Source organism: Tachypleus tridentatus, chromosome 13 (genome assembly GCF_004210375.1).
Source record: "Tachypleus tridentatus isolate NWPU-2018 chromosome 13, ASM421037v1, whole genome shotgun sequence".
In the NCBI taxonomy this organism is placed as follows: Eukaryota; Metazoa; Arthropoda; class Merostomata; order Xiphosura; family Limulidae; genus Tachypleus; species Tachypleus tridentatus.
This window is the reverse complement of record NC_134837.1, coordinates 70,729,315-70,751,849: the sequence shown is the minus strand read 5'-3', so window position 1 is coordinate 70,751,849 and position 22,535 is coordinate 70,729,315. Positions and strand designations below refer to the sequence as shown.

The following is a 22,535-nucleotide window of genomic DNA, read 5'->3' as shown; positions in this document are numbered from 1 at the left end:
CGATTGTTCATACCAAAAGCACTGTGTACAAAATATAATATATATTTATATGGATATAATAATATATATATAGAGAGAAATATTTGTGCTAGACATAATAGGCCCCAGTGCAGACAAAGTAGTTGGAAACAATATACAATATGTGCATACGACTACGTTAGAGACTTCAATAAATAAAGCTGTCCACATATTGAATAATCTAATCCTAGTAATTCACAACCATATTTAGCACATTGTACGATTCTCCAGTAATAAATCTGAACAACAAAACAGATTAAATATTTAATATAATAATATCTAACTTACAATATAAAATGCCGATTACCATAAACATGACTCAAAATACAGATTTAGATGTAAAAACCTTAACATTTCCTATACTGAGAACAACAACAAAGGGCCCGAAATGATAATTTTGGTACCAGCAAAACAATAACTAAGTAAAAGCTTACGAATTTTTGAAGTGTTAAGAACACAAAACGCATACTGGCAACTTTTTAACGTTGTTAGGACTATATACGGTTTACTCTCAATTTGTCGTTTAGGACTGTATACCATTTACTCTTAATTTCTCATTAGGACTAAACAAAAAAAGAAACAGCCTTTTATCGAATTCGCTTTCATCTCGTCTTTTTTTCGCCATCACTGGAATTTTGATCGACCACATCTTACCTGGGTTAGATAAACATATTTAACAAGCACTGTTTTTCTCAGCATTTCGTCTTGGCCATGGTTGTTTCTTGTAAATATATTACAGCTTTATATTTCTTCTTTTTTAATGCGTTTTTTGTAAAGTTAGATGAATTAAACACAAGGGAAATGAAGTTTATCTAGAATGACTTACGTTTGTAGCGATCTTGATTGTTCCTTGTTTTTATCAAATTTGAAACTGCACACTGAATATAAAATCATATCCTATGTAGTCACTAAAAAAAGAAATATTCTTTTAGTATTCGATATGTTGTTTATTCATTCTGAAATGAGATTAATTTTCAATTCAGTCGATAGACGGCGCTTTTAAAGGTTTTTTTTTTTTGTTATTTATTGGTACTTGAAATATATCAAGTTATTGTTAGATCTGTAATTTTTAAAATCTTAAACATCTTTAAGGTGAAGACAGCGTAGATTTCCAGGACAGTTATAAGTTGATATGATAAAAACTAAACACTGTTATGTGTAATTTACAACAGAACCCCCTCAAGCAGATGTTCTGATTTTATAACAGGCCCCGTTATAACTATACAATTTTTTCTTCTGGTTGATATCCAATAGTTTATTATATTGTTTGCACTTTAAATCCACTAGGGTTTTACATAAAAGAAACAAACAAAAAAACTAGTAAAATAAATTTGATATTAAAAATAACATAATATATAAGTATTGATTTATTATTTACTGAGAAAACTGCTCGTATTTAACGCTATACAGTTTATTTCATCGAAAGGTAAAAACCTTTGGGTATCACTGTAACCTACCACTTTTTGTTAGAATATTAAAAAAATTAAAATTCCATCATAATTGTATATTTTACTGCAAAAAAGTTTCACATTTTGTTACTTTGTAAGTTACAGCAGTGTGAAAACTGACAGCACGGTTTGATAAACGAGTTATTACTGTGGAATTTTACATCTATCGGGAGACATCTTGAGGTGGAAAAAGCAGGTTTCACATTAAGTAATCCGTTACACGACACAGTCATTAATCACATAACCACTACTGCAATAACGTAGCCTAAGCAATAACCTTTTGTTACAAGAATGTAACCTAATCGATGTTACAAGAATGCAGACTAGCACATACTACAATAATATAGCTTAACCGGTATCCATCTGTTCCAGGAATGTAACGCAATCAATGTTACAAGAATGCAGACTAGTACATACTACAATAATATAGCCTAACCGGTATCCATCTGCTACAAGAATGTACAGACTAGCACATACTACAATAATACAGCTTAACCGGTATCCATCTGTTACAGGAATGTAACGCAATCGATATTACAAGAATACAGACTAGTACATACTACAATAATACAGTTTAACCGGTATCCATCTGTTACAAGAATGTAAGTAAATCGATATTACAAGAATGCAGACTAGCATATACTATAATAATATAGCTTAACCGGTATCCATCTGTTACAGGAATGTAACGCAATCGATGTTACAAGAATGCAGACCAGCACATACTACAATAATACAGCTTAACCGGTATCCATCTGTTACAGGAATGTAACGCAATCGATGTTACAAGAATGCAGACCAGCACATACTACAATAATACAGCTTAACCGGTATCCATCTGTTGCAGGAATGTAACGCAATCGATGTTACAAGAATGCAGACTAGCACATACTACAATAATATAGCCTAACCGGTATCTATCTGTTACATGAATGTAACTAAATCAATATTGGAAGAAAGGAAATTACCCAAACATCCATCTTCTACAAGATAACAAACTGTTATAGGTATGTAACCTAAATTACATATCTTAACCGTTGTTCTAACAAGGCAACCTAACCAGGATTAGAAAATCTTAGCATAAGCGACATTACAAGGATGTAATAGATGGATAAACCCTCTTATGAAAAATCAAATCAAAGCCAAACCTTTAATAGATTTCATTTTTAATATGCTTATTATCAGGTTCGATATGGTATCGTTTATAGAAATTCAGACAAAGTGTAATTTGTTCGTGTGTAGAAATTCTCAAAGTTATAATTTCACATTAATTAAAAGACAGTTACGTCAGAAATTCGAAAAAGCGTAATATGTTCCTAGGGGATATATTTTTTTATCAGATAATGTCTGAATATAACATAAAAACATATAAAATTAACTCTATTATTATTTACCCCCAAAAACCGAAACCTACATCACTCCCCCCCCTCATAACCTGTTCACCTACTACGACGCTGCTATTTGAATATAACAAAGTTGTTTTATTCGAAGCTTTAGAAATCAACGATTATTAGTAAAGCCTACGAATGCAATATCCAAGTGTAATATTTGTTCTTAAAGTGCAGAGCTTTCTATATTATAACTAATATTTCATATTCATGAATGGTTAGAACAAAGATTTTAATGTAAATTCATATTTTGATTATAATACGGGTTAGAAGTATAACATACAATTTTTTGAGCTCAGTTTTAGGTTAGGTTTTAAGTCAGATAAGAGAATATCTGCTAAGGTGTTTTAGTTAACAACTGTCCCTCATGTGGGATGACACGAAGTTTGTGCTACGAACATAAAATAAACGTTAAACATGGAACTATGCACAATATACAAATAACTGTGTATACGATGCTTCATTATTATACGGTAAAAATATTTAACACTAGACCACAGAAAATAATGTTTAAATGCCAGTACATATTATCTACTATAATAAACAATTTCACAATACAAGTGATACTTGTTAAGCATTATCTTCATTTCCAAAGTTATTCAATCACTTACACTGGTAAATGTAAATAGATAAACCTAAAGTATTAAGAAAAAAAGACCCTTTTTTGGAACACCAAAAAATAATCCTATGGTTTCTTGGAAATAGTGCAACCAAACACGCTTTTCTATAAATTGTCGACACTACAGTATAAAGAACAATATGGATATTATTTACCCTCGAGAAAAGAATATTTTTTCCTGTACCTAACAGTTTAAAGAAGTTAGTAGAAATCAGGTTTTGGAAAAGCTGGCATTTATTAATTATTTCATTGACCGTGCAACCACTTACTAGAAGTGCAGTAGAAACTTTTAGTTAGTTACCACGAGAAAAAGGTGAAATCACGATGGGATATATACGAATTATTTACGCACTTAATATTATATTATACTATATACTGATTAGGTTATAATATAGTATGTTTAAATTAGGATCGACTTAATTACGTACGAGTAAATATCCAAATGTTGTACGAGGCGTCTAAAACCACCATATTATTATTGTTATGTTCAAACTCCGATTTTGATCGCTTACGATTTACGAGATCAAATTGTGTAAGAGAAGGTTCTGGTTTCAGAAGAAAGTTCATGTTGCATTGTGGTCGTTAACTTTTCCAATCTTCACAAGTTCTTGTGTAACAGCAAAATATTGAGCATGATTCGAGACGGTTTAGGTCTTTCTTGGTCACAATTCTGTGTTTTAGGCTTAGTTTGAAGACGGCCTAAGCCTTTGAGCAAAATTAGCTTTCTAATAAATTTAAATAAGAGGGATAAGTCAAGAAAACTCAAGAGTCAAAGAGTTCAAAAGGCGAGATCATGTAACAGCAAAATGTTTCCTTCTTTTACAATATCTAAATCAAACAATGATAATTAATTAAAGTACAATGAAGTTGTTATTTTCTCCTGTTAACAAAGGTTTTTGCAGTAAAAAGCTCGAGCATTTATTTTAGTAGAGCAATTTTTAAAAAAGAATGTTTTAAATATATTTTAATATTAATTTTTTATCAGCTAAAGTGGTGTTAAAGAGGGCGCACATTCACAATCTAATCTGGACACATCTGTTTCTGTTCAGGGTCTTTTACTTCTCTGTTCTTTGACGAAATCTTGGGCTAACTTGTCCCATGTCCGAAATTCCAGAGCGTTAAGTATGTCACCTAGAGTAATATATGAAAAACAAAAGCTTTTTAATTGTTGTTGGTATCCATTTATTTTCCAGAAAATCCCATCTTCGAATATAAGTAAAATTAGAACCAACTATACCTCGTTACACGTACACATGGCCCAGCATGAACTCGTAATCCGAGGGCCGTGGGTTCGAATCCCCATCACACGAAACATGCTTTCAGCCGTGGGAGCATTATAATGTGACGGGCAACCTCACTATTCGTTGGTAAAAGAGTAGCCCAAGAGTTGGCGGTGGATGGTGATGGCTAGTTGCCTTCCATCTTTACAACGCTAAAATCAGGGGTTCGATTCCCCTCGGTGGGCTGAGCAGATAGCCCTTTGTGGCTTTGCTATATGAAAAACACACACACACGCCTTCCATCTAGTCTTACACTGCTAAATTAGGGACAGCTAGCGCAGATAGCTCTCGTGTAGTGTTACGCGAAATTCAAAACAAACTAAACAACGTACAAATTGAATATAATAATTTAATGTATAAGATTAATGGAGCTGGTAAACCAATTTAAGAAGTGAATTATGGTTAACATTGTTAGGCTTAATTACCAATTGCATCAATTCGTTGAAATTCAATAATTCTTAAACTGTGCTGCACATTAAAAAAAAACAACTCTTGGGTGTGTAAATTAATTACTTCTAGAAAAGCAGCTGCCTTTATATACGTAAGCGTTTGATAAATATAAGGTTATAGTCCTTGTATTTAATCTAGACATCTTTATTTAACTTGAACGGAATTTAATAAAACGTGATGGGCGTGGCCTTTGTGTGAATTCTTCCAAAGTTTAAGTGAATAGTTTGAGCCCTAAATTAAAGACACCTAGAGAGCGTTTCCATATTTTTTTGTCAGTTAATGAAGAGTCAATGCGTAATTTAGATTGATAGTTTAGTGCTATTAATAAACAGTCTGTCTTTCCATGAAAATTGGTTTATTTTTAATTTCGCGCAAAACTACACAAAGGCTATCTGCGCTAGCTGTCCCTAATTTAGCAGTGTAAGACTAGATGGAAGGCAACTAGTCATCACCACCCACCGTCAACCCTTGAGTTACTCTTTTACAAACGAATAGTGGGATTGACTGTCACTTATAACGCTCCCACGGCTGAAAGGGCGAGCATGTTTGGTGTAACGGGGATTCAAACCAGCTACCCTCAGACTACAAGTCAAGTGCCTTGACCGCCTGGCCATGCCGGGCTCTTCCATAAAGGATTACAAACACTAAATTAACCTAGTAAACTTTCTGTTTAGATCTGTTTGTTTTGTGACTTTAGGCTAACAGTCGACTTCAAGCGTCTTACTTGAAATAAACTTTGCGTTATTCTCGCAAAAAATTGAAACCGTTACATTATCAACACTTAATTAGTTCTTCTGTGAAATATTGTCGTTGTTTAACTAAATAGACGTCGGCGTGTCTTAACGTGACATGGAGGCCTCGCGCAGAATTCTGAGAGATTAAGAGTGAAAGTAAAGAATATATAAACGGTAATACATCTGTTATATTCAGTACTGACGAGTTCTTTCAAACCGGAGATCACCAGATACACTGGGATATGACATAAATAGTTGAGATTATTATTGTTTGTTTTTAATTTCGCGCAAAGCTACACGAGCGCTATCCGTCCCTAATTTAGCAGTGTAAGACCAGACGTAAGACAGCTAGTTATTACCACTCACTGCTAACCCCTGGGCTACTCTTTTACCAACGAATAGTGAGATTGACCGACACATTATAACGCCTCCACGGCTGAAAGGGCGGGTATGTTTGGTACGGCGGGGAGTCGAACCCACGACCCTCAGATTGCGAATCAAGCGCCCTATTGACCTGGCCATGCCTCGTTTAAAACACATTTGGTTTTGTAACCGCAGCTATTACGTCTTAACTACTGACATAGTTTGTGTTGAAGCTCAGTGTTTGTTTGTTTTTGAATTTCGCGCATCCTGCTTTAGTCGTCCCTAATTTAGTAGTGAAAGACTAGAGGGAAGGCAAGCTAGTCATCACCACCCATCGCCAACTCTTGGGCTACTCTTTTTACCAACAAATGGTGGGTTTAACCGTAACATTATAACGCCCTCTCGATTGAAAGGGCAAGCATATTTGGTGTGACGGGGATTCGAACCCGAGACCCTCAGATTGCGAGTCAAGAGCCCTAATCACCTGGCCATACTGAGCCGGCGTTTATTATACGATCGATTTTATGAACAACTGTTATGGTGTGAATTAGATTTAGTAAGTGAATTACTATTATTAAATTTATCTGAGTAATTCAGATATCAGAAGCAACGTAAGAATCAATAACACATTATTATTTATTGAAATTAATCTTACATAGATCACTTACTATTGTTTGTAGGAGTCTAACCCTGATTGAGAACAGACCCTAAAAATTGAACCAGAACGTTGCCCTAAAAGCGAACATTTACTGTCGTGAAATAGAACAGTGAGAGTCGTCATCTCACACGGATTTCAAAGCGTGAATAAATAAGTAGCTATATCTTACACTAATGTGACAGATTTGGTTCTCAATCGCGTATTTCAAGAAAACGATGAAAACGTATATAGAAATAAAAATAGCACAAAACAAAGTTGCTGACATGTAGTTAGTGGTCGATTGCATCTCTGAGATTACTTACTCTTATCGTTAGGTTGCATGAGCACTAAGTTTACAGCCACGTGGTCTTGTGCACGTTCTTCTAGCCCTGGTATCGTCGTCAATGACAGGTAAGCCTCACCCTCAAAATCATTCTTTGTAACTACATCGTGGTCCATGACAGTAAAACAGATCGCAGCGCCCTCTTGCCTACATCTCTCCGCAGTGACGGTACTGTATTAAATACAAAAACTTACCAGTAAATCTTATATTTTCTATAATTCAAAATCTACAGAGTAATTATGAAAAAAGCTACACGTTTGAAATAATTACATCTTGATAAATATTTGTATCTCAGAATGACTGGTATTAAGACTTTTATTGATAAGGAGAGAACAACGTTGAGACCTTAACCTGAAGATGACCTAGGAGGGTCGAAACGTTGTTCTCTCCTTATTAATAAAAGTGTTAATACCCATACCAGCTGTTCTGAGATATATTTTTATTTCAAATGGGTTTCTCGTCATCAAGAATTGACAAATATTTGTTATCGTGCGGGAAACGGCAACTTTTGAAAAAAGTGTCGCCATTTTGAAAATGATTAGTCTAAGCCTAAGAATGACAGAAGGCATGTTGATTACCTTCTGTGACAGAGTTTGAAACAACCTACAAGTGTACAGAATTTCCAGAATAAAAAACAAACAAACCATGGTTCTTGGCGTTCTTCGGGAGAAATACAGTTCACTAAGGGCAAGTAGTTTTTATGATATAATCAGTTTAAATATAAGGCGTTTTTTATTGTCTTTGTAGAATTCAATTTGTAGTAAAACCTATTACACAAAGTAAGTAAAATCAACACGGAATGACATGGCTATGGACTTACGGTTCAGTTGTAAACAAATTAAAGTTTAAGAAAACAGTAACGAACAAAAACTGTTTGTGTTGTTAATAGCTGGCCATTTTAAATTTGATTATACTTCTAACTGATAACTTTAGTGATTATTTAAGAAATTCTAATCAAAAGGAAGCTAGCTTAGTCAGAGCGGAAAAACAACCTTAAACAGGCTGTGAAGAACCAATAAACGCACAAGAAAACTAAAATAGGCTTAACACTAATGTCAAATAACAAGTATAATTAAACATAATTTTGCTTCGTGAGTTTGAAAAAGGCGTTCATACCGTAACAAAACTGAAACCTATAATGACTAGCATAAACTGAACCGTCAGTTAAATATTTTCGTTCTTTACCATAATTATCATACACGGATACAGAACTAGTTACACAATAAAGCCGACTTCATGGCGAAATGCATCCGAGATGTACATAACGATGTAGTCCTTCATATAATTATTATATATATGTATCTATCATTTGTTGCCATTTAAATTTCTTTCTTAGGCATTGTCAACTAGTATGACGTACGAAACTAATTAGCTTTTGTGTCAAGCTTTATTCTGTTTAGATAAAAGAATTAAGAACCAGAATTTCCCCAACTTCTTGAGGTTATCTTTAGGAAATAAAAAATATAAATCGTCAGAAGTTTCAAATTAGGTTCAACATGATTTCAGGGATAGATTTTGTTTCTTTAATTTACTTGTCATGATACTTTTGAAGAAGGCTTATATTTTTCCAACACTACATTCTATATACCCATCTGGTCCCTGATAGACTAAAGATTGAACCGAGTGTATTATAATAATATTCCAATCACGCTATGCTCGCCGTGTTCATTACCGACGACGCATTTCGCTCAATCCAGAGCTCTTCAGACCGGATAAGATGCTGCAAACATTTATATAAGCCAGGTGATGTGAAATAAGTGTCATGGCACCCAATGCATTGTCTTAAATGTACGGAAAAACTAGCAAGGAGATAGCACGTGGTACTAGTTTATTATCACTCCACAAATAAACTTTGATAAAAACTGTGTTTAATACGATATATGCATATACTAAGTTTTGTTGTCATGCCTCTGTCTGAAATGTGTAGAGAATTCTTAGTAGAACAGGGACTTCACCTAAAAGCTTTATGTGATGCTGATGGGATCCTACAACAAGTTGATGCAGACTTGAAATGTTCCCCAAACACTGTCAAGTACATTCTAGATTATAAGACCGAAGCAGATAAATTTTAAAATAGGAAAGAAAGAGACAGAACACCTAAACTTAATGATACTGATGTTAAGTATCTTTGTTTATGCAGCCTTCAGGACAGAAGGAAGACTGTCACTGATCTCAAGCATGAGATAAACAACCATGTACCAAATGACAGAAAAATGTCCAGATCTATAGTATCTAGAAACCTCAATGAGAATGGAATATATGGTCGTGTACCAGTTAAAAAACTTTTACTTCAATCTCCAGATATTATCAAGAGACTTAAATTTGTTAAAATATACAAAAACTGGACTGTTGATAACTGGAAATGGATGCTATGGACGGATGAGTCGAAATTTGAAATATCTGGTTCAAAGCGTAGATTGTACATCCGGTGGAAAAAAAAATAACATACACTTATCTCAATCCTTAGCATCTACAATAAATCATGGGGGAGGTAGAGTGATGGTATTATGCTGAGGCGACAGGAGATATTTGCAAACTAGATGGAATAATTGATCATCAGATACTGATCCACCATGGTATACCTAGTGGTTTGTATATTTATAGTAAAGAAATTCTACTACCAAGAAGATAATGACCCCAGACACTCATCCAACCTATATAGAAATTACTTAGCTAAGAAAGAAGCTGCTGGAGTCATTCAAATGACACAATGACCCCTACAGAGCCCCAGTTTCAACCAAATTAAACAGATCTGGGACTTGATACATCAAAACTTAATAAATCAAACATTACTTACAAAGAAACTTCATGGAGTAAATTCCCAAATGTCACTTTGATTAGATGTGTTACAACAATGTCTGAAAGACTGTCCACAGTTATTAAAACAAAAGGTTAACACACAAAATATTAACTGTTTGCTGAGTTACTGTTGTACTAAATATGAATATTAATCAAATTGTAATGTTTTAGCTTCTTTCATTCTTCGAAAGTAGCCTGAAATCTAATTTTGGACTTTGTTCTAACACTTTTGCACAGTACTGTAAAGCTGTATGCGGGTATTTACCAGTATGTTCATTCAAGCAGAACCCTTATGACATGTCTTTGGGAAGATATGGGAATTCTGAAGAATGATAAGTATTCTCACCCTGGTTCATTCAGTTGTTAACAGCAATCAGTGAAACATTACTACAGTGTTGAGAATTATATTCTGTAATGGTATGGAATAATTAACCCATAGAATGGAAAGAATGACAAAATACTCTTTTGTCCTAATACTTTTACACAATACTGTATGTTAAGAACAAATACAAGTTATTTTTGTGTTTTAATTTCCAATTCATTTACAAACAAAAAGTCGTTTTTAAATAATGCTATTGTTAGAAGAAAAAAAAATCAAACTAATTTAGGAAGTTTCTATCCCACCATGGTCCACCCACCACTTATCGGAGTGATTATATCATTTACGAACAGCTTTTCTAATTTAAATGTTGTTCATATATCTACATGAAACTTATTAGTTAGTTTCCAGTAGTACATTCAGTTAAGAACATCTTTCTCAGCCATTTAAACAAATAAAATTAAATATTCTTATTTGTATTTCTCCTATTTAAACCTATTATTATTCAAACATATAATATACACTCCTTATCACGTGTGTTTTGTACGACACTTACAATTCAAAGCTTTCATCAAAAAAGGGGTTTAAAGTTCGCTTTTGGACTTTGGTCATTTGACGTGGGCAGTCAGGAAATTTATGACGTGGTAGAAGTTCAATGATGACAAATGGATCACTGAAACCTAGAAAGAACAAACTGGTAATTACATGAAAATCATTGAAACCTAGAAGGAACAGACTGGTAATTACATGAAAATCATTGAAACCTAGAAGGAACAGACTGGTAATTACATAAAAATCATTGAAACCTAGAAGGAACAGACTGGTAATTACATGAAAATCATTGAAACCTAGAAGGAACAGACTGGTAATTACATGAAAATCACTGAAACCTAGAAGGAAAGGACTAAAATTACATGAAAAGTAATTCAGTTTTAAGACTATTGCGTTAACTTATTAACACGATATTCAAACACATTGACGGTGCCAACAAGAAACAAACATATCTCAAACACGAACAGTAAAATGAAATTAGTGTTTCAAACACGTCTGGATAATAAATTATTATTATTAATTACAATGAGTAGTAATTCATATTTACCATCTGTTTAATGTAAAACACGAACGTGAAAACTGAATCACTCTTACCTGTTGGATCCAACGGTGTGAGGTTTCTGGCTTCTACAACTAGAAAGAGTCAACAAAGTGTTATATTTCTCCAAGATAGCCTGGTAGTTTCGACACTAAAAATCTAATTACATAAAACAATGATTTACATAGCTGTAATGATATTTTATCTTCAATATGTTGCATCAAATTTACGTACGTATTAAATAATAGTTTGTAATAATTTCTTTTTATTTGAAGCATTTGTTTTAGTCTTGTACAGCTTTGTTTGTGTTTAAATGCAAAGCTGCACAATTAGTTATCTGCACTGTGCCCATCGCAAATATCGAACCCACATTTTAAAGTTATAAGCCCACAAGCTTATCGCTAAGCTACCGGGGGGGTTACCCTTAACTAAAGCTAAGGTAAAATGTATTCGTACATAAGCATCCACTATAAACGTGACCCTCTCCAGTAGCACAGCAGTATTTCTGCGGGCCTATACCACTAGAAACAGGGTTTTGATACCTGTGGTGAGCGGAGCAAAGATAGCCCTTCATTTAGCTTTAGGCTTAATAACAATCAACCACTGAAACTTACCATCAACAGAGAGACTGTCAGAGGGACTGTTAAAAAGTGTCTTTACTGTCAGTATACCGAACTCCCCCTGGCGGAGTCGTTTCTGTTAGGGTAAAATTCAAGTGAAAATATTAAAACTAAATAACAAATATTTATATATTTCTATATAAATAACGTTTCGAGAAATCGTTCTTCGTCGAATCGTACAGTTTACAACAAAATAAAATACAAATGACCTGATGATCTGAAATGCCATACAGAACAAAGATGTGATTACGGTGAGTCTATGGTACCTTATAACAAATGTAATGGAGGCGAAGAGGGTACTGTGATAAAGATGCTGATGGTGTTGTTACGTTATACCAATACTGAGATAATAACAATTACCTGTTCTTTTATTCTTTCGGCTATGTATTCTTCTATCAGGTCGCTCGTCTCGTTTGTGTTAAGTTTTAGTAGACGTTCAAGAGCCTAGAAAAGATACATCTGTTTTATATTTGTTTTCATAACGATGACACCTCATGTACAACAAAACAGTTTTGAAACTCTGGGCACTACGAAACAGGAATTGCTGTTCAAGATAATCGGTTTAAGGGATAACAGGATTCGGCTAATGGGTTCTACTGTAGTAATAACGAATAAACCCTTCATGTGACTTTAGTAAGCACGAAAGTCCACTTTAGATCATAGATACCCTAGTCAATAAATAATAGTAATACATGTGTGATTAACCGAAACATGTCTGACTAACAGACACAAAACAGAAGTAACAGATCGATCTGACGAGTAGCCAACCATCAACTGGTTCTATTCACCCATGCGACTGTCAAACATGATGGTCAAATAAAGCACTGAGAAGACAAACAATCCAGACTTGTAACTACCGCTGACGTCACGAAAGTTTACAAAAATTATTTTAATTTGAAAGTACAGGAACGTTTAATTTATGATATAAATATATCATTAAGGCTCATTCTAGGGTAGAGCTTGACCCTCACTCCTTCAAAAAAAAAGTTACAGCAACATACTTCTATATATTGTCATAAATATAAAGTGACATAATGACGCCACCTATTATCTAGTGATAATATCTGGTAAAGTGATAACTATCTGATAACTATTAAAGAACCTACAAAAAAAAGTTAATCTTGGCTGTGTTTCGGATAACAGAAATCGTTAAGTTAGTAATGTTATACACAACCAGTACCAAATTAAACGAACATGTTAAGGAGAATCAGTTTTCTTAACATTCATTTTTGTAAAGCTTTTCCAGTCGTGATCTCACACACCAGAGAGAGGGTTAACAATCAACAGAAGAAACTATTACTCTAATCGTATAGTGAGATTTGACCAATACTCTTATAGCACAACCACCGTCCCAGAAACGGGATGCAAACCCTAAACCCTCGGATCCAGATTAGGGCACATTAATAATTTTGTCTCTTACCAGTCACGTTTCGGATTATATAAAACATTTGAAGGAAGAACATATAGTTACTAGTTAGTTTGGATAAACGAACATATTAAAGAAAACGAATCAGTTATGTGAAAATTTGGTTTGTATAAATAACAAATATATTAAAGAAATAATTGATTAATTGCTTGATAATTAGTTTTATATAGATAACAAACATAATGAAGAGGTATAATTAACTTTACAATTAATTTTAGAAATATAAAGATATTAAAAATATACAGTTTAGTTAACAACCAAAAACAAATGGCAGGTACTTGATAATCAGGACCACGAAGCATTTCATCATGAATTCCTTTACTACCCGCGTGGAAGAACTCCACTAAGATTCTTAGTGCACTGATTAGACGGTCATAGAACGCCATCTTTTCCTGCAAATAAATATTTATATTATTTTACCATCTAAAGGAGCGTCACATTTTTCTGTGGAACCACCGCAACTGATGATAAACCAGCTGAACCATATGTTGCCAGTAAACGTATTTAAGGACAATCAGCTAGTTAACATTTTTGGAGGCCTGGCACGATCAAGTGGTTAGGGCGCTTGACTCGCAATCTGAGAGTCGTGAGTTCGAATCCCCGTCATACCAAAAATGCTCGCCCTTTCAGCCGTGAGGGGGTTATAAAGTGAAGGTCAATTCCACTATTCGTCAGTAAAAGAATCGCCCAAGAGTTGTTGGTGGGTGGTGATGATTAGCTGTCTTCCCTCTAGTCTTACACTGCTAAATTAGGGACAGCTAGCTCAGAGTAACTTTGCGTGAAATTCAAAACAAACTAAATCAAGATTTTTGAAACACTTACTGCGCAAGGGTTTTCAAGTAATCAAACAGACTTTATTTAAAAAATTAACATCAGTTTCGAGCTTCTAATAAAGCAAAAATGTTGACACTGCACTGGTACAGCACATCTAATCTGGCGAAGCAATGAGACTTTTCAAGCCTAATAGAACTGACAAATTGGACTTACTTGCGCTATTTGGGACTCAACTATGTCCAAATTAAATGCTAACAAGCTTCAAACAGTCTGTAACTTTCTTTATGAATTTCAAACGAAAGCGAATAAATTTTAACAACCTCGATCAATATTTGCTGACCCATTAAATATTTTTTGACCCAGATAAAACACATAAAAACCTGTCTTTTCTTTGAATCTTGGTAGCAAAGATATGTTGTTTGATGGGGGAGAGAAGACCTCACGAAACATCACACGTAATATCAACCTTACAAGCTCGGAGGAGATTTCGTAACAGGAATGACAGTTTGAAGGTTTAATGACAGTCAAGTGAAATTTAAGAAAGTACAGCGTTTTCTGGTGAACGAAAACTGGAGAATTAAAGCACTGTTCTATTTTATGTGGATGATGAATCACGTCTTCGCTTTAATGCTATTTTCTTTCCTTGATAAAGAACATGCAGTTTTGATTGGAGTGAACGAAAATCTCTCGTAGGGACTGTTGTTACTACAAAGAACTAAAAAAACAAAAAACACAGAAAATTCTCGACTTCCATCAGAATATACTTGAGATAGGTTGAATTACGCGCAAAGCTAGCCGTCCCTAATTTGAAAGTGATAGATTAGATGGAAGTCAGCTATTTAACACCACACACCGCCGTATATCGGGCTACTTTTTTTTATCAAAGACAAACAGGATTCATTGTCTCATTATAATGTCTCCACGGCTAAGAAAGCGATAATGTTCGATGATGGAAGCCCGGCATGGCCAAGCGTGTTAAGGCGTTCGACTCGCAATCTGAGGGTCGTGAGTTCGAATCCCCGTCATACCAAACATGCTCGCCCTTTCAGCCGTGATGGCGTTATAAATTTACGGTCAATTCCACTATTCGTCAGTAAAAGAATAGCCCAAGAGTTGTCAGTGGGTGGTGATGACTAACTGCCTTCCCTCTAGTCTTACATTGCTAAATTAGGGACGACTAGTGCAGATAGCCCTCGTGTAGCTTTTCGCGAAATTAAAAAAAACAAAACAATCGATGATAGGATTTGGCCCCGCGACCACTTTATAGTATTTTTACTAAGTGGATAATTTAAAAGTTACCAACTGAGTGAAAGCTGAATTTCCTTTACATTCGAAACATGATAAACAAAGTATTGCAATGATCTACATTGATCCTATATAGCTGTTAATAAAGATATATTATATAAAATCGTTAAAATAAATTACAGTAAACAAGTCTGCCTGTCATAAGAAACACAAATTTTGCCATAAACAAAGAGTGTTATTAATACAACAAACAAAAGAAAATAACTGTAGTAATATTGTAGAAATATCACAGTAATCAAAACAAAATCATTGTAGTAATATTGTAGAAATATCACAGTAATCAAAACAAAATCATTGTAGTAATATTGTAGAAATATCACAGTAATCAAAACAAAATCATTGTAGTAATATTGTAGAAATATCACAATAATTAAAACAAAATCATTGTAGTAATATTGTAGAAATATCACAGTAATCAAAACAAAATCACTGTAGTAATATTGTAGAAATATCACAGTAATCAAAACAAAATCATTGTAGTACTATTGTAGAAATATCAGAGTAACCAGAAAAAAAAATTATTGAAGTAATATTATAAAAATATCACAGTAACCATAACAAAATTATTGTAGTAATATTGTAGAAATGACACGGGAACAAAACCAAAAACATTGCAACAATATTGTAGAAATGGCACACAGTAAATAATGTGCGTGTTACAATAACAAAGCTGAAATGTCATAATAATTAAAACAAAAGCTTTACAGTAATAATACAGGAAGTTTATAATAATTAAAACAAAAGAGTTGCATTGTTGAGTGTTAAACCTCCAATCAAATATTTCTTCACGCACTCAATGTTATCCATATTTTGCATAGGATATTGTTACTCTTTTTGAATTCGCGAAATTCTGTAAATGGCGAATGAACTAAATGTTTCTCGAGAGATCATCAAAGTTTCGCGATTATCAACACACAGAGGAGGGAGTGTAATAAAGGGATCAAGATCCTGCCCTTATGCCTCAAAAGTTTTTTTTTTTTCTTGTTATAAAATCATCAACAACTACGAAAAGATACATTGGATTCCACACCTTGTTTAGTGTAAGTTGTCAGTGGGTGGGGAGATTTCAGCTTTTAAATGAATGGTACACAGAGACTCGTAGGTCTTTATACTAAAAATAATTGTTATATTCTATTAAGTGTTAGTAAAAAATAATTTACTGTTTCAACTATTCACTAAACACGAATAAAAGAGGATTTGAGTAATCTATGGTTTTTACTCTAAATATACCATAAGCAACCAACAGCCTCTTCTAACTCAACCCTCCCTAAAAAAAAAAGAAAAAAAGACTTGCTTTACGATGCTTGGAAAGTGACTTTTTTGTTAATGAACCTCTACCCTTTTAATATCCTCTGATGATTACCGCTTTAAGCAGGCCACATTCCTTCCTCGAAGTCTCTCCACTTCTCTTAACCTGAAGATGACCTGAGGAGGACGAAACGTTGTTCTCTACTTTATTTTAATTAAAGTTTTAATACCCATACTAGCTGTCTTGAGATACATTTTTAATTCAAGTGGGTTTCTCGTCATCACGAAGTCTCTCTAATTATATTGGAACACTCAAGGCTGCTAATGGATATTTGAAACGTATAATGGATTGTTGTAATACGAGTTTTTTGTGTTTTTTTTTGCTTATGGCTATCGTATAGAAAGTTTCTGAAGCATCCTTTTAAACAAACCACGCTATTTTCTTTACACGATTCACTCCATTCAGTTTGTAAAATCTGTCTCGAATCTTTGCAAGCACTAACCGCAAGCACCATACCTTAGTGTGGTTAGCATCTGGAGGAACCAAAACCATATTCATGTAGGTGTTACTCACTATGTGAATGTTTAGTTTATGTTGCATTTGGGGCAAAGCTATACGAAGGCTATCTTGCGATGACGAGAAACCCACTTCAAGTAAAAATGTATTCTGAAGGCGGCTGGTATCTGCTCTAGCCATCCCTAACTTAACAGTGTAGGACTAGAGGGAAGGCAGCTTGTCATCATCATCCACTATCAACTCTTGGGCTACTCGTTTAACAACGAATAGTGGAAATTGACCGTCACTTAATTTTTCAGAATTATTGTTTGTGTTTGTTTGTTTTTTAATTTCGCGCAAAGCCACACGAGGACTATATGCGCTAGCCGTTCCTAATTTAGCAGTGTAAGGCTAGAAGGAAAGCAACTAGTTATCACCACCCACCGCCAACTCTTGGGCTTCTCTTTTACCAACGAATAGTGAGATTGACTGCCACATTACAACGCCCCTACGGCTGAAAAGGTGAGCATGTTTAATGTGGCAGGGATTCGAATCTGCGACCCTCAGATTACGAGTCGAACGCCTTGACCACCTGGAAAGTGAAAGAGGGAACCCATTTATTTGCGCATGCTTCTCTCACGGATAGTCAGTCTCTCGCTAGTTTAAAAAGACGATGAAACTTAAAACAATTACCTGTTTTGAAGAGTTTCTTATAAATATATAAAATCACTGAACGATATTTTTGTCCACAAGTTTAAACTAAATTTATTCACAGTCGGCACTGGTGCATTTTTTAGCTTCCAACTCTACATCTGCACTTACATGACGAGAATTTGAAATCGAGCATTTAAAAATAACAGTGTAAGAGATTCGATAATCAATTATTTAAAAATTACCAAAAGAGTAAAATCACCTACGAGGGCTGTTCAAAAAATACGCGGACTGACGTCATAAAACAAAATGTACTTTATTTAGAAGTTACAGATCTGGGATCCCTTCAAAGTACTCTTCTCCCCAACGCACACACTTTTCCCAACGGTGTTTCCACTTGTTGAAACAGTCCTGGTACGCTTCTTTTGTAATGTCCTCCAGCTCCTTCGTCGCATTTGCCTTAATCTCGGGAATCGTCTCAAATCTTCGTCCTTTCAAGGGTCTTTTGAGTCTGGGGAAAACAAGAAAAAATCGCAAGGAGCAAGGTCAGGTGAGTAGGGGGGTGGGGTGGGGAAGAACAGTGATCGAGTGTTTGGCCAAAAACTCACGAGTTCTGAGGCACAAATTTCGCAGCAACGCGGTGCATCTTCAATTTTTCGGTCAAAATCTCGTAACAAGATCCAACTGATATCCCACACTCTTCAGCAAGCTCCCTGACAGTCAGACGTCGATTTGCCCGCACCAGGGTGTTGATTTTGTCGACGTGTGGTCGTCAGTTGACGTGGAAGGACGTCCAGGACGCTCATCATCTTCAATGGACTGTCGACCATCCTTAAAACGTTCATGCCACTTGAAACATGCCGTACGATTCATAGCAACATCACCGTAAGCCGTGTTAAGCATAGCAAAAGTTTCAGTCGCAGATTTTCCAAGTTTAACACAAAATTTCACAGCAAGTCGTTGCTTCTTCAGGTCATTCATTCTGAAATCCGCCAAACGAAAAAATTGCACTTCACTTAAAACCGCGTAGCTAATATACAAATGAAGATATCTGCAATCGGGAAATGGCGTCGTAATCAGCTGATCTGTGCGAACCTAGCGACACCAAGCGGATTCCCCTGGAACCAACTGGAGCCGCGCAATTCAAACAGTCCGCGTATTTTTTGCACAGACCTCGTATAGTTTCATATCTGTATCGTAAGATAATTTGAGAATTAAACACACGTTCATCAAACAACGTTTGAAACTTGCCATACATGTTTAATGTCCTCAATGTATTCTTGCGTCTAATGATATTAATAACATACATAAGCCTCGGGAATTTTCAAATAAGAATTGCTTGGCACTCCTAAAAGAACATTTTTACCTTGTTCCTTTAAATTACGTCTCTTAAAGACTTCGCAATCTCAGATTTCTAATTCTTGAAAATTTAATGTTTAAAGAACCGTCTTTCTGAAACTAAAAAACGACGAATCCAATAATTTCGAGTCAACAAGATTCTTCATAGAATATCGGTTAATAGATATAAGTTAAAGAAAGTTATGTAATTCACTTTGAGATGGTATTATTCATAACAGAAAGGCACCTTGAACATTGTAGGCATATATAAAAAATTGAGTAACGGTCTGGTTTATTTTGTTTTGAATTTGACGCAAAGTTACATCATGGCTATCTGCGCTAGCCGTCCCTAATTTAGTATTGTAATACCAGAGGGAAGGCAGCTAATCATCACCGCCCACTGTCAACTCTTGTGTTACTCTTTTATCAACGAATTGTGGGATTGAGCGATACATTATAACACCACAAAGGCTGAAAGGGCAAGCATGTTTGGTGTGATGGGGACTCGAACCCGCGACCTTCATTTTGACTAATTAACTAATAATAGTTTTAGATACCAATAATAATAAAAATGAAACCATGTTTCAGAAAATATATTTTATATTATATATATAAAAAATTTCATGCAATTTCAGGTCAAAACATTTATTAATACGAAAGCCATTAAATACAAACAAACACGCACAAGTTCTTTTCTCAAAACATCACTCCTAACATTCTCGTATTTTCCATTATTATACTGCGAAAGTTTTACCAACCCCTGACTGTAATTTATGTTGCATATAAAACAAAAGTAACTTTTTTCAAACGTGAAAAGAAAATAATCTAATTTCGTCTCATGTCTATTACACGTTTATTTGTTCGGCACAGAATAAATATATGCCAAGAACAAGTACGTGACTTAGGTGTTTTACTTTACCCTTTCATGAAGCACTTACTTAATTATTAATAAATAATTAAAATATACCCCCTCCTTTTTTCTTTTTACGAACAACTGAGGCACTGCAACAGTGAAATATTTCAACACGGTTCCATAAGTACTGTGTAGAGCTAAACTGTTCAAAGGAGCATGCGCAGACACCCTCAAACGAAAAACGCCATTTTCAAATTTTGAAGTCTAGAGCGTATGTTTATTACCTGGGAGCGATTTAAAAATTTAGCTAGAAGAAACGATGCCTGTGGACAGCTTTTAGTACAATTAAAGTCCTGATTTTTTAAAGCTTGCGAAAAGATTAATTAATTATTTTACATTTCATATGAATTATAAAGTTGCAGTACGATGGTTTTTTTTTTATCAAAAAAATATGATGTACGAAATGTTAAGTCAATTTGCACTCGACCATATCAACTGAAAAATTTGCTTTGTTAGGCCTTGTTTCAGCACTGGACTACATTGGCCTAAGTAACTGCTTGAATGTGTAACGAAAGTCACTGACAAAGAAATGTCCAAAAATGAACACATAATTGAAAATAGCACGAGATAAAATTGTTTGAATATATTAAATGAAACTTTCCGATTTAAAAAAAGCCTACTTGCTTATAACTGGCAAGATAAATATTTTTATGCTATGACAGTTATTAAAAAGATAGTGTGTACCTTGTTTTTCAAACCAAAACAGATATACAATTTATAATTTTATACAATAAAAACTTTATATCGAAGTTTTAAAATAAAAAACTTCTTAAAAATGTATCACAGAGAAATATTTTCGAAATTTCAAAACTGCGACTTCGGAAAAGTATGATTAATAAAAATAAATAAAATTAGGATACGTTATTTGCAGCGCTTAAATAATCTGTAGAAAGTAGCTTTGAAGATTCAAACTATTTCATCCAGTATTTCTTTTTTTCTCAGTTCTACTTAACGAATCAATATCAATCATTGTTGTGATCGACAACTACCCCCGTCTCAGAGCTAAATATTTGCGATGGAAAACATTCATATTTACGACAGAAAAAAGTAGGGCAAATACTAAGGGTTATACAGACCATATTTTCTTCAATACGCACCCCAGCGTTTCCCTGGACTGTAACAGTAATTTCCTGAAGAACAGACTTCCATATTGAGACTAGCACTCGATCAAAGTTGGTTCTGTAGGTGCTTTTGTAGTAACGCTTCAGGTTGCTGTCCAAGTATTCCAATAAGGGGGCTAGGGCCTGTTGGGTTGGAAAAACATTCGTATAGTGTTTTGCGTTAAGCTCTCTTTAATAAATGGGAATATTTGTTTAAAGATGTTCTCTACAATATAACTAATTAGACAATGAATATATTACATAACATAGAGACATATTAATATGATAAAATCACCCTTGCCGTATAAATATTGTAGTATGCGAAAATAAATAGGAGTACTTTATGCGCATTAATATGACAAAATAGATGTCATATATTTTATAAACATACTATTATCAAAAGATATATATATTATGTACTGTACGAACATACAGATGTTAGCTGTATATTTTAAAAGTTGTTTATGGGTTAGGGAAAAGTGTTGTAATTTGTATGTAAATTAGAAAGAGTTGCGGGGCTTTGATGATGATGGTAAGTTAAGGAAAATTGGTATAGTTTCTAGAAAACTACGCACGTGATGTAAAGTTCTGTTATATCTAAACGTACATTATGTAATTACCTTCCGTTAATCCTAGTTAGAACCATATTAAACTTTTATAGAAAGTGTGTTTTTCAAAGCTACATCAGGTTATCTGCTGAGCCCACTCAGGGGAATCGAACCCCTGATTTTTGCGTTGTAAATCCGTACAAGCGGGGTGCATTGATCGACAGTGAGTATGAATTAGAGACTGGTTTACTTTGTACACGAAAGTTAATTTTTATACTGTTAGAACAGTTAATAGTGGCTTAAAACTTATACTAAAAGTTAAAATATTGTTGGAGTTTCTAACAATTGTTAAAATAAAAAATAAATTACGAGTTTTCGTTTAACTGACAAGAAAGTTTAACTACCCGAAAGAATTCGAGAAAAAAAAACATACACCTTACAACAATACTAATATCATAAGATAAACCTTTTAACTGTTACAAACATATTAATATAAAGAAATAATGATAATACATATTGTTATAAACTTGGTAATGTAAAGAAATAAAGATAATCTTTACCGTTATAAACATACTAACATAAAAAATAAAGATGATCTATAGTGTTATAAACATACTAACATAAAGAA

The 22,535-nt window shown here is 34.2% G+C and overlaps 1 protein-coding gene across 4 annotated transcripts in view; it reads right to left on the bottom strand.

The window, feature by feature from the left end:
- Window positions 1–4,267: 4,267 nt before the first annotated feature.
- Window positions 4,268–22,535, bottom strand: part of LOC143237030 (BAI1-associated protein 3-like) — a 201,416-nt gene continuing 183,148 nt past the window's right edge. For 2 of the 4 annotated variants that reach the window (XM_076475861.1, XM_076475863.1), the window contains exons 26-33: window positions 21,336–21,503; window positions 13,813–13,926; window positions 12,469–12,552; window positions 12,103–12,184; window positions 11,545–11,583; window positions 10,955–11,078; window positions 7,261–7,451; window positions 4,268–4,604 (exon numbers count right to left, since the gene is read on the bottom strand). In XM_076475861.1, the coding sequence (XP_076331976.1) occupies window positions 4,519–4,604; window positions 7,261–7,451; window positions 10,955–11,078; window positions 11,545–11,583; window positions 12,103–12,184; window positions 12,469–12,552; window positions 13,813–13,926; window positions 21,336–21,503 (888 nt within the window). In that variant the 3' untranslated portion in view covers window positions 4,268–4,518. The remainder of the gene's footprint in view (window positions 4,605–7,260; window positions 7,452–10,954; window positions 11,079–11,544; window positions 11,584–12,102; window positions 12,185–12,468; window positions 12,553–13,812; window positions 13,927–21,335; window positions 21,504–22,535) is intronic. The other 2 variants (XM_076475862.1, XM_076475864.1) reach the window with 1 other exon arrangement.